This window comes from Engystomops pustulosus, chromosome 2 (genome assembly GCF_040894005.1).
Source record: "Engystomops pustulosus chromosome 2, aEngPut4.maternal, whole genome shotgun sequence".
In the NCBI taxonomy this organism is placed as follows: domain Eukaryota; kingdom Metazoa; phylum Chordata; class Amphibia; order Anura; family Leptodactylidae; genus Engystomops; species Engystomops pustulosus.
Window position 1 is genome coordinate 245,027,370 of NC_092412.1, and position 13,203 is coordinate 245,040,572.

At 48.4% G+C, this 13,203-nt stretch overlaps 1 protein-coding gene across 7 annotated transcripts in view; it reads left to right on the top strand.

The window, feature by feature from the left end:
* GRIK1 (glutamate ionotropic receptor kainate type subunit 1) overlaps nucleotides 1–13,203 on the top strand; it is a 228,557-nt gene that overhangs the window by 81,674 nt on the left and 133,680 nt on the right. For all 7 annotated transcript variants that reach the window (XR_011853384.1, XM_072138648.1, XM_072138650.1 and 4 more), the window contains exons 2-3: nucleotides 10,777–10,944; nucleotides 11,320–11,577. Coding sequence is in view for 6 of the 7 variants with exons in the window: in XM_072138648.1 (XP_071994749.1) it covers nucleotides 10,777–10,944; nucleotides 11,320–11,577 (426 nt within the window). In the remaining variant the exon portion in view is untranslated. The remainder of the gene's footprint in view (nucleotides 1–10,776; nucleotides 10,945–11,319; nucleotides 11,578–13,203) is intronic.

A 13,203-nucleotide genomic window follows, 5' to 3' on the forward strand; every position in this document is an offset into this window, starting at 1 on the left:
AGGATGATATGGGAAATGGCGCGACGTGACTGATACCAAGCTGCGTTTCTCATCTCTGCTGCTGCCAATCCAACTTACACTGCGCACACAGCCTGCCTGACTGCTGCCGGGGACGATAATCTGCAGGAGATTCACATTCCCCATTGCTTTCCCGTAGACGCTGTCAGTGTGATTGAGATGTTACGTACACAGCCGAGGCAGGGGGGCGCTCACAGGATGTGCAGAGACAATTCACAGACCAAGACATTACTGATCCTGAGTTACATCCTGTGTTATACTGCAGAGCTGCACTCACTATTCTGCTGCTGGTGCAGTCACTGTGTACATACATGACATTACTTATCCTGTACTGATCCTGAGTTACATCCTGTATTATACTCCAGAGCTGCACTCACTATTCTGCTGCTGGTGCAGTCACTGTGTACATACATGACATTACTTATCCTGTACTGATCCTGAGTTACATCCTGTATTATACCCCAGAGCAGCACTCACTATTCTGCTGCTGGTGCAGTCACTGTGTACATACATGACATTACTTATCCTGTACTGATCCTGAGTTATATCCTGTATTATACCCCAGAGCTGCACTCACTATTCTGCTGCTGGTGCAGTCACTGTGTACATACAAGACATTACTTATCCTGTACTGATCCTGAGTTACATCCTGTATTATACCCCAGAGCTGCACTCACTATTCTGCTACTGGTGCAGTCACTGTGTACATACATGACATTACTTATCCTGTACTGATCCTGAGTTACATCCTGTATTATACCCCAGAGCTGCACTCACTATTCTGCTGCTGGTGCAGTCACTGTGTACATACATGACATTACTTATCCTGTACTGATCCTGAGTTACATCCTGTATTATACCCCAGAGCTGCACTCACTATTCTGCTGCTGGTGCAGTCACTGTGTACATACATGACATTACTTATCCTGTACTGATCCTGAGTTACATCCTGTATTATACCCCAGAGCTGCACTCACTATTCTGCTGCTGGTGCAGTCACTGTGTACATACATGGCATTACTTATCCTGTACTGATCCTGAGTTACATCCTGTATTATACTCCAGAGCTGCACTCACTATTCTGCTGCTGGTGCAGTCACTGTGTACATACATGGCATTACTTATCCTGTACTGATCCTGAGTTACATCCTGTATTATACTCCAGAGCTGCACTCACTATTCTGCTGCTGGTGCAGTCACTGTGTACATACATGACATTACTTATCCTGTACTGATCCTGAGTTACATCCTGTATTATACCCCAGAGCTGCACTCACTATTCTGCTGCTGGTGCAGTCACTGTATACATACATGACATTACTTATCCTGTACTGATCCTGAGTTACATCCTGTATTATACCCCAGAGCTGCACTCACTATTCTGCTGATGGTGCAGTCACTGTGTACATACATGACATTACTTATCCTGTACTGATCCTGAGTTACATCCTGTATTATACCCCAGAGCTGCACTCACTATTCTGCTGCTGGTGCAGTCACTGTGTATATACATGGCATTACTTATCCTTTTTACACCATTATTTTTCTCTACATAAGATTTCTTCCCTGGAGCCCTTATACATGATGAATGCAGCTTCACACTTTGCTTATTTTCCTTTGATCTAGTATTATCTCTTGTGTTGTGGCCAAATCCCCAGTCACCCTCCGGCTGGATCTTTCTCAGCTCTGTCTTCTCATCTCCAGGTGACCCCCTGCTGGTTCAGGATCTGTCAGTGTTCAGTCCATGATAAATTTGTTATGGATTTTCAACACAGATTTTCTGCCAAAAACCTATGAATCAAGAAAAATCCATCTACATCTGACACATGGTAGGGCCCAAAAGAACCTAAACTCTCCAGAACAAGTCCTGCACAGTCCTCGAACAGAGAGAACCCCATCTCCCAGAATGATCTTCCGTATATAAGTTATCGTGTGAGCGATTATTGTTGTGTATTGGCTCAGTATAGGTTGAATCTGAGCTTTTCTTTACATCTTGATGCAGCTCTGGATGTGACTAGAGTCTAGTCATGATTTATCTACCTTTTTACTATTGTTGAACTGGGATCAAAATCTGCAATGTGCTAACATACGCTACACGTCGATGTGATATAATAAGAGCAGGAGTGCATTTCTTCATCCTGCTCCCTCCCTCATTGAGTAATATGGCTGAGGGGGTGGCATTCCCTTAATATACAGCACTAGGGTCTATTATTATAGTCTCCCGCCCCTGAGTGATGGCTCTATATTATATAGTATATTCCCTGCATCATTTTACTCAGAATTGTGCTACTTTGTAAAGTATTGATTTCCCGCTGGCGTTCCCCGGACGCAGCGTGCATGCAGATCAGCTCGTCCTCTCTTTCCAAATACCATATATTTTTGTCAATGGAAGGAGCTGTTACATTTAGGAAATATTCTGAGTCACAGGCAGAACAGCGCGAGCGCAATTCACAAAGATCTAGTTATTACATATGACTCAATGTGGAACTGTGACAAAAAGAACCTCACACCTGAAGATGAGCTCATTTACATTTGTGGAGAACATCTATTATCTTAAAATTTAGGGTAATTCTGTGTATGTTCCCCTGCTCTCTATAACTGTGCTATGTGGGCAGATCACTGGGTGTGAAGGACTTTTACTTTCACTGGATATATTTATTCCAGCACTCCTCCTCCCCTCTCACAGCCTGAGGTATAGCAATACACAGCATATTCAAGAGGCTAAAAAATGTCATGTATGTACACAGTGACTCCTCTAGCAGAATAGTGAGTGCAGCTCTGGAGTATAATACAGGATGTAACTCAGGATCAGTACAGGGTAAGTAATGTCATGTATGTACACAGTGACTGCACCAGCAGCAGAATAGTGAGTGTAGCTCTGGGGTATAATACAGGATGTAACTCAGGATCAGTACAGGATAAGTAATGTCATGTATGTACACAGTGACTGCACCAGCAGCAGAATAGTGAGTGCAGCTCTGGGGTATAATACAGGATGTAACTCAGGATCAGGACAGGATAAGTAATGTCATGTATGTACACAGTGACTGCACCAGCAGAATAGTGAGTACAGCTCTGGGGTATAATACAGGATGTAACTCGGGATCAGTACAGGATAAGTAATGTCATGTATGTACACAGTGACTGCACCAGCAGAATAGTGAGTGCAGCTCTGGGGTATAATACTGGATGTAACTCAGGATCAGTACAGGATAAGTAATGTCATGTATGTACACAGTGACTGCACCAGCAGCAGAATAGTGAGTGCAGCTCTGGAGTATAATACAGGATGTAACTCAGGATCAGTACAGGATAAGTAATGTCATGTATGTACACAGTGACTGCACCAGCAGAATAGTGAGTGCAGCTCTGGGGTATAATACAGGATGTAACTCAGGATCAGTTACCTTAGCGGATGACAAACTCGTAGTCGGGTCCAGGCACAGGGTCAGGGCAGGCGGCAGAGATGCAACGTCAGGTTCAAGTCCGGGGTCAGCAACAGGAGGTCCAGGCAGGAGGGAACGGGAACACAGGCAACACGGCAACACAGGACACAGGAACGGGAAGACACAGGAATACAGGAATACGCAGGAACACAGGAATACGCAGGAACACAGCAATACTCGCTAGGAAGCTTTCTCTAAGGCTAAGAGGCACAAAGATCCGGCAGGGAATGATGGGAAACAAAGGGTTATATACAAAACAGGAAATGACCAATACTAATCACCTGTGCGCTGGCCCTTTAAATCTTGAGACAGTGCAGCGCGCGCGCCCTAGGGAGCGAGGCCGCGCGCGAGACCTAGTCCGGACGGGAGCGGGAGCCAGGAGAGGTGAGTGCACCGGAGCGGGGCCGGGGCAGCGGAGGGAGGCACGGGTGCACCCGCGACAGTACCCCCCCTTCGGCCTCCCCCTCTTCTTCTTGGTCCCAAGAAACCTCTGGAGGAGAGTCCGATCAAAAATATTCTCTTCAGGCTCCCAGGATCTCTCCTCAGGCCCGAACCCCTTCCAATCTACAAGGAAGAACCGCTTACCCCTTACGAACTTCATGTCCAGAACCTCCTTGACTTCATATACATCTGGAGAATCAGCCTCAGGAGCCGGAGGAGGGGATTGCTGGGTGAAGCGGTTCAAGACGACTGGCTTCAGGAGGGATACATGAAAGGAGTTCGGGATGCGCATAGATGGAGGAAGGCGGAGCTTGTATGCCACTTGATTAATGCGCTTGATTACCTCAAAGGGGCCAAGGAACCGGGGCCCAAGTTTATAGCTGGGTATCTTAAGCCGGACGTATCTGGAGGATAGCCATACTTTGTCACCAGGAGAGAAGACAGGAGGAGCTCGACGTCTTTTATCAGCCTGGGTCTTGGTACGGTCTGAAGCTCGTAGAAGGGACTGGCGGGTCTGGTCCCAAACAGCCTTGAGATCCTGCACCAGATCCTCCACCGCAGGGACAACAGAGGGGGTAGACAGCGGGAGAGGTGGGCGAGGAATACGTCCATAGACCACGAAGAACGGAGCCGAACCAGTAGATCCCGAGTCCAGAGAATTGTAAGAGAACTCAGCCCAAGGTAGAAGGTCAGTCCAATTGTCTTGACGGGCTGAGACAAAGTGGCGCAAGTAGCAGCCCAAAGTCTGGTTCACCCTCTCTACTTGACCATTCGACTGAGGGTGGTAAGCAGAAGAAAAGTCAAGGATGACCTGTAGTTGGTTACATAAAGAACGCCAGAATTTAGAGACAAACTGGACTCCTCGATCGGACACAATGTGAAGCGGAAGGCCATGCAGACGGAAGATATGTTTGAAGAACAAACTGGCAAGCTGTGGTGAAGACGGAAGACCTGGAAGGGGAACAAAATGGGACATTTTGGAGAACCGGTCTGTCACCACCCAGATGACAGTATTGCCCGAGGAGACAGGCAGATCAGTAACAAAGTCCATTGCCACGTGAGACCACGGGCGACTGGGTATCGGCAACGGGAGTAACAGTCTAGCCGGTTTGAGACGAGAGGCTTTATTGCGGGCACAGGAGGAGCAGGATCCAACAAACTCCCGAACATCTTTGACCAGGTCTGGCCACCAGTAATAGCGGGAGATGAGGGCCAAGGAGCGTTGCACCCCAGGGTGCCCAGCCAGACGAGAAGAATGTCCCCAAGACAGAATCCTCTTCCTGAGAGCAGGTCTAACATACGTCTTGCCAGGAGGCTGCTGCCGAAGGTCCACCGGAGCTGCAACAACAAGCTGATCAGGAGAAATTATGTGCCGAGGAACTGGTTCATCTCCAACAACATCTGACGAACGGGACAGAGCATCAGCCTTGACATTCTTGTCTGCCGGACGAAAATGAATCAGCAAGTCAAAGCGGGAGAAGAACAAAGACCACCGGGCTTGCCTGGGATTCAGGCGCTGGGCTCTCTGGAGGTACAGAAGATTCTTGTGGTCAGTGTACACACAAACACAGCTCCCTCCAGAAGATACCGCCATTCTTCAAGAGCAAGTTTGATGGCTAATAATTCTCTGTCTCCAATGGAATAATTTCTCTCAGCTGGGGAAAAAGTCTTGGAAAAGAAACCGCAAGTCAAAGTTCGGCCCTTGGGCCCTTTCTGAGTGAGCACCGCTCCAGCTCCTATGGAGGATGCGTCCACCTCCAGAAGAAAGGGTTTGTCTGTATCTGGCCTAGAGAATACGGGAGCTGAGGAGAAAGCAGACTTTAACTTGGAGAAGGCCATTTCAGCAGCTGGAGACCAGGCACGTGGATTGGCACCCTTCTTGGTGAGCGCCACAATGGGGGACACCAGAGTGGAGAAATGGGGAATAAACTGACGGTAATAGTTCACAAACCCCAGGAACCTCTGTATGGCTCGGAGACCCTCTGGACGTGGCCACTGAAGAACTGCAGACAGCTTTGCGGGGTCCATCTGGAGGCCTCTGTCGGAAATTATGTAACCGAGGAAGGGAAGGCAGTGCTGGTGAAACAGGCATTTTTCTAACTTGGCATAGAGGTGATTGGCACGAAGTCGACGTAGAACTTGTCGTACGTGTGCCTGGTGGGACTCAAGGTCTGGAGAGTACACCAAGATGTCATCGAGGTAGACCACGACACAAGTATAAAGAAGGTCCCGAAAAATGTCGTTCACAAACTCCTGAAAAACAGCAGGGGCATTACACAGTCCAAAGGGCATCACTAGATACTCAAAGTGCCCGTCACGGGTGTTAAACGCCGTCTTCCACTCATCACCTTCGCGGATCCGGATGAGATTGTAAGCACCACGGAGGTCCAGCTTGGAGAACACCTTGGAACCACGTAGGCGATCAAAGAGTTCTGTAATCAACGGCAGGGGGTAACGTTTTTTTACCGTGATCTTATTCAGCCCACGATAGTCTATACAGGGACGTAGGGAGCCGTCCTTCTTGGTAACAAAGAAGAAACCTGCGCCAGCCGGAGAGGAGGACTTGCGTATAAAACCCCTCTGCAGATTCTCCTTGATGTAGTCGGACATGGCTAGAGACTCAGGTACAGAAAGAGGATAGACACGACCTCTGGGAGGAGTGGCGCCAGGAAGAAGATGCACAGGGCAATCATAGGGACGATGTGGTGGTAGAATCTCCGCCTGCTTCTTGGAGAAAACATCCGAAAAGTCCCGATAACAAGCTGGCAAACCCTCCAGAGACTTGGGAGCCAGAGTTGAAGTCCTCACAGGTAGCGGACGGGGAATCTGCATACAACGTGAAGCACAGTTCGGTCCCCAACGGAGGATATGCCCGGAGGACCAGTCCAGTACAGGGGCATGAAGCTGCAACCAGAGGAGACCCAGCAGTAGAGCAGATGTGCTCTGGGGCAGCACAAAAAAAGAAAGTCTCTCTTGATGTAGGGCACCAACTTGCAGAAGCAGGGGCTCCGTGCGAAACCAGATGGGCACGGAGAGAATCTGACCATTGACCGAGGCAAAAGACAATGGCTTCTCGAGACGAACCACCGGGAAGTGATGCCGAGAGACCAAGGCTGCATCCACGAAGTTCGCTGTAGAGCCTGAGTCCAGGAAGGCAGTAACCTGGATCTGGGTACCGTGCCAACGCTGAGGAGCACGGGAAGAGTCAGACGTGGAGAAGCTGTGCTTACACCTAGGGACGCTTCTCCCAAGAAGCCTAGGTGCTGGCGTTTCCCGGACGTTGAGGACGGACAGGACAGGAACCGATGAAATGCTCTGGGCTGGCACAGTACAGACAGAGGTTCTCCTGTCGGCGTCTTGAACGCTCTTGTAGAGTGAGCCGGGTTCGGTCAACCTGCATGGGTTCCTCAGCAGAAGATTCAGGCGGGCCCTGGAGCGGCCTTTGGAAGACTGGCGCCAGGCGAGAAATGCGTCTAACACGGCCTTGGGGATACTCGGAGCGTAGTTCCTCAGCTCGCTCCTTAAACCGAACATCAATTCGAGTGGCCAAGGTGATGAGGTCACTCAGAGTAGATGGAAGATCCCGAGCTGCCAGTGCGTCCTTGACCTGCGCAGAGAGCCCTTTCTTAAATGTAGCGATGAGGGCCGCATCGTTCCACGCAAGTTCAGAAGCCAGGGTGCGGAATTGAACTGTGTACTCTCCCACCGATGAGTTGCCCTGACGCAAGTTCAACAATGCAGACTCCGCAGAGGAGGCTCGTGCTGGTTCCTCGAAGACTGACCGGAACTCCCGGAAAGAAGGCTGAGGACAAATGCCACCTTGGACCGCTCTGTGGCAAATTGCGACGGCATAAGTTCTATGTGCAAGGAGCACTGGGTTATGAAGCCCCTGCACATCTTTGGATCTCCATCAAACTTGCCGGGCAAAGAGAGGCGTAGCCTGGGTTCAGCAGCAGGAAGATAAGCCGGGGTAGCAGGGGTCGCAGCGGCCGCTTCAGGAGACTGTTGCTGATGTTGGGTAGCAAGTAGTTGTTGGAGCATGGCGGTGACTTGCTCTAGCTGATTCCGCTGTGCTGCAATCTGCCGGGACTGGTGGATCACAATGGTGGCTAGATCAGGCTGACTGGGAGAAGGAGCCTCGGCGGGATCCATGGCCGGATCTTACTGTTAGGATCAGTGGATCCTCTGGACCACCGCGGGAGATGTAACTAGCCAACACCCGGAACCGGAGCCTAGCGGCACCTGGTTTTCACCAGAGCCCGCCGCAAAGCGGGTTGGACTTGCTGCGGCAGGATACCACTAGGACGTTCCCAGGTGTGACTAGCCCACGGTGGCAGCCGAGGTCGAGGTACCTTAGCGGATGACAAACTCGTAGTCGGGTCCAGGCACAGGGTCAGGGCAGGCGGCAGAGATGCAACGTCAGGTTCAAGTCCGGGGTCAGCAACAGGAGGTCCAGGCAGGAGGGAACGGGAACACAGGCAACACGGCAACACAGGACAAAGGAACGGGAACACACAGGAATACAGGAATACGCAGGAACACAGGAATACGCAGGAACACAGCAATACTCGCTAGGAAGCTTTCTCTAAGGCTAAGAGGCACAAAGATCCGGCAGGGAATGATGGGAAACAAAGGGTTATATACAAAACAGGAAATGACCAATACTAATCACCTGTGCGCTGGCCCTTTAAATCTTGAGACAGTGCAGCGCGCACGCCCTAGGGAGCGGGGCCGCGCGCGAGACCTAGTCCGGACGGGAGCGGGAGCCAGGAGAGGTGAGTGCACCGGAGCGGGGCCGGGGCAGCGGAGGGAGGCACGGGTGCACCCGCGATCCGCGATATGGATCGCGGGGGTGCCCGCAACGGAGGCACGGGTGCACCCGCGATCCGTGGTATGGATCGCGGGGGTGCCCGTGACACAGGATAAGTAATGTCATGTATGTACACAGTGACTGCACCAGCAGCAGAATAGTGAGTGCAGCTCTGGAGTATAATACAGGATGTAACTCAGGATCAGTACAGGATAAGCAATGTCATGTATGTACACAGTGACTGCATCAGCAGCAGAATAGTGAGTGCAGCTCTGGGGTATAATACAGGATGTAACTCAGGATCAGTACAGGATAAGTAATGTCATGTATGTAAAGTGACTGCAGCAGTATCAGAATAGTGAGTGCAGCTCTGGAGCAAGCGATATCTATGTGCAGCCAATGTTCATGTCACAGGGGCTAAGCAGTAGATTCAGAGCTCTGTATTTTTATAGATTTTGTATATATCTCTGTATATTTTAATGATTATTATTTACACCTTTTTTTGACAAGTTTTTCTCATCCTTCTCATCCATTTGGCTTCCATTTATAGTCAGTTTTGCTGTAGTAAATCCTCCACCGCAGTCTCCCCTCAGGTAATAGACAGTCCCAGACATTCTGAGGCTTATGTCAGTCTCTAGAGTTCACCCCATGGAGTAGCCAATAGACTTTATTTTTCTTTGTTTCTATATATAAATGTTCTGTATCAGCAGAACCCGGGTGTTTGCGCTGTAGTCTGGATCCGCTCACCATAGAAAAGCGATTTTCCCCCTCACAATGTATTTACATCATACTGGGAGCCGGCAGCGGCCGATACACCAGAGACTCGCAGGAGGAGGAGGGAAATTCTTAATCAATTTAGTGAAGCAAAGTCACCGGGGGCCGGGATATAGGAAATCCTGGTGGAGGGGATGGAGTGCGCTGACAGGTCGGATGTGGAGCGGAGAGGACGGAGTATAGAAACGTGATGAGGATACAATATCACTGCGATACCTGGAGATCTTGGGATCATTAACCCTCTACAGAGTACACAGTAGTTTTCATAACACATCTTTTAAGTGATAGGAACTCCAATTTTTGGGGAAAACAAAGTCTCCAGTCTCCTTCGTAACATGAAGTTCTATTTTTCTGCATTGACCACTATGGGAAGTAAGAAGCATGTGATGGGATGCACCAAGCTCTAAAGCTCCCCCTAGTGGCGGCTGCAGAAAACATAAAAAGTTTAACCGAAAGTTGTTGGCTCTCTTTCAAACCTCTCCTTTAAATCTATGATATTATGTCCAGATATTAGGAGTTAATAATGGGAACTTTAAATTCGGTGAAGAACACATCACACATCATTCTACCTATCTATCTGTCATGGGTGTCCCTGCGATCCACGTCTTGGATCGCAGGCACACCCATGCCCCTCTCTGTGGCAGCGCGACCCCCAGCTCGCACTTACCTCTCCATGCTCCTGCTGTCTCCTCCCGGCGGCGCTCGCGTCCTCGTACCTAAGGCACACGCACCAGCTCTTGTAGATTTAAAGGGCCAGTGCATCGGTGATTGGCGCTGGCCACTTACTGGTTTCCCATAAAGGCCGGCTGCTCCCATGAACCCCCGCCTGATCTTTGAGCTCACAGCCTTGGAGAAAGCTTCCCTTGCGACTGTTCCTGTTCCTGTTCTGCCTTGATCTCCAGTTGTGACCCCGGACCTCACCTCTGACTTCGCTCCATCGCCACCAAACCCTGACTATTTGCCTGTTCCAGACTCCGAGGCGGTATTCCAAATCTGTACGGCGGGCTCTGGTGAAGACCGGGTGCCACTTAGATTCCACTTAGTGTCTCCCGCGGTTGTCCAGGGGGTTCACTGAGACTGAGTCCTGACACTATCTATCCATCTGTCTGTCTATCTATCTATCTATCGATCTATCTGTCTATGCCTGACTTACAATAGTGAAAGTAAAGTACCCAATTAAAGTGCTCCATGGCCCCATTATAGTTGATGTCATTGTATAGTAGCTCTGCTAGTTTTGTAGGTAACTTGACAGCTCTTAGAATTTTTCTTTTTTTGTCTTGTTTACAGGAGGGATTTTCGAGACACAGGAAAATGAGCCGGTTAATGTGGAAGAATTAGCCTTCAAATTTGCTGTGACCAATATTAACAGGAACCGGACCCTGATGCCCAACACCACGTTGACCTATGACATCCAGAGAATCAACCTCTTTGATAGCTTTGAAGCTTCCCGGAGAGGTGAGAATATTGACCTCTTACTGTGGGGTCTACCGGAAACTCCAAATACAATTCATTATTGTTTTACAATAATTGTTCCAGGATCCTGTTTATTGTACTCTGGGGGGAGTCCAAATATTACAGATTTACCTGATGACACATACATTTTTGAGGTTCTGCAGAATTTGTCTTTTCAAAATGAAGATGCTAAGATAGTCCTTAGCTCCAAACATGGCCATGTCATGTATGGAGCTAAGGTCCATCACTGGCCAAACATCTTCCAACAGAAGTAGCTGTGATCAAAACTTAAAGCTTGAGGAGAGGGACACATGAGCACTATTTATGGATGAATATGGATTACTCTCTTACCCATGTCTTATCATATCTCTTCTACAGCTTGTGACCAGCTTGCTCTTGGTGTAGCGGCATTGTTTGGACCATCTCATAGCTCCTCAGTCAGCGCGGTCCAGTCTATCTGCAATGCTCTGGAGGTTCCTCACATCCAAACACGATGGAAACACCCCTCAGTGGATAACAAGGACACATATTTCATTAATCTCCACCCGGACTATGCTGCCATAAGCCGAGCGGTGCTGGACTTGGTATTACATTACAGCTGGAAGACAGTGACTGTGGTGTACGAGGATAGTACAGGTAAGGTCACCGGAACATTCAACTTTCTTAAGATTATGTCCTACAAGTTGGATTTTTTAAAGGTACCTGAAGCTCTTGGGTCCCAATGCAAATCTATTGTATTGGACCAATCAGATGGGACTACGGGACCATTAAGAGCCTATATAGGCCTAACCGTGCCAAAGTTGACCATAATTGCTGACAAAACTGAAGCTGCCAACCTCAGGTAGCGGTGAAGGGGATGGAAGACTTCACATGCAATTTATTCTTAAAATAATCCATTTTCTCAACCCATAAAGGGCAAGTCTGTCTTAGAAAACTGATATTTAAATACCCTCTTAGGAAATCCTTAGTCAAATACAGTAAGAGGCTTGGATTAGAAAGTAAGGAAAAACCTCATTAACTTCATGTTATAGCAGGTAGGTCGTTCCCTAGTTGTGGGGTTGGTGTAGGATGAAAAGTGGACAATACCTGAATTGTTTCACCTTTTAAAACAAGGGGGAAAAAAGTGATCAAAAATTTGTATACAAGGTTTGTTTTTTAAAAAAAAGAATACAGCTATTTCTCAAAAATTCTGTGAAAAACACCTGCGTCCTTAAGAGGATACTTCTGTGTGGTTAAAAATAAGGCTTTCCTTAAAAACCATCACGTGTCAGCCAGGGCAAAGATTTTCTACAGTGAGTGTTTCTCTGGAGGACCTGGCATTTCCGTGAATTACATAGACAGCCTATTGATTTCTTTGAGATGCTTGTAATACTTGATTTCCCCTGTGGTGGCACTGTGGGAATATTGAACACTTCCTGTCCGGTTCGCCTTCAGATTAAATTTGATCGTTGGGAGTCTCACTGTAAACAGTTTATCTCTGGCCGATCGTTATTGAAAACTTCTAGCCATTTATGTATACGAATAGGTATAATAAGTACCAAAAGGCAATAGATCCAGGAGCCGAATGTGACCTTCAAGATCCTTTTTATGTAGTTTTCTATTTTTTTCAACAGCAAATATCATGACATACCTCGGCCACCATATTGCTGAAACAACAAAGTAGTGCTGTTTTAGGTAGTTAGTCAAAAGATGCCAAAGTACGCCACCAATGGACAAATGAAGAAGTGGTCACTATACAATCCGAGGTCAGGGCAGTCCGGGGACATGCGATCTGGACAGGTGGTATAGAGCCAGATCCAAAAACTTCATCAGGCTCAGGAAACAACACTGATTAGAGAATAACCTTTGCTCAGGCACCTTACCATGGGTGAAGCTTCCTTATATAACCCAAAGGTGCAGGGCAGAGTTAAAGAACCAGTATAATACACAAGCAAGGACTAGGGACAGCAATGTGGTGGGCAGAGAGATGACGCCAGTGGCTACGGTGAGGTGGCACTAAACCCCTCTGACAATCCATGACTGGCAAAGGCGCATGTGCCCTGAGCAGCTCCACAGCTCTCCATCCACTACATCACCAATATTACATCAGTCACTCAGAACAGAGGGAGGAGCTGTAGAGCCGTTTTGTGCAGAGACTTAAGAGCACAGCAGTGTGAGGACACACCGGTACTGCACCAAGTGGGGCAGGAATTCTAGAATTTACAACATACACAAAGCTGTGGTTACACAGCTACCTGACATGATCAAAGCTTCCGTTCAACA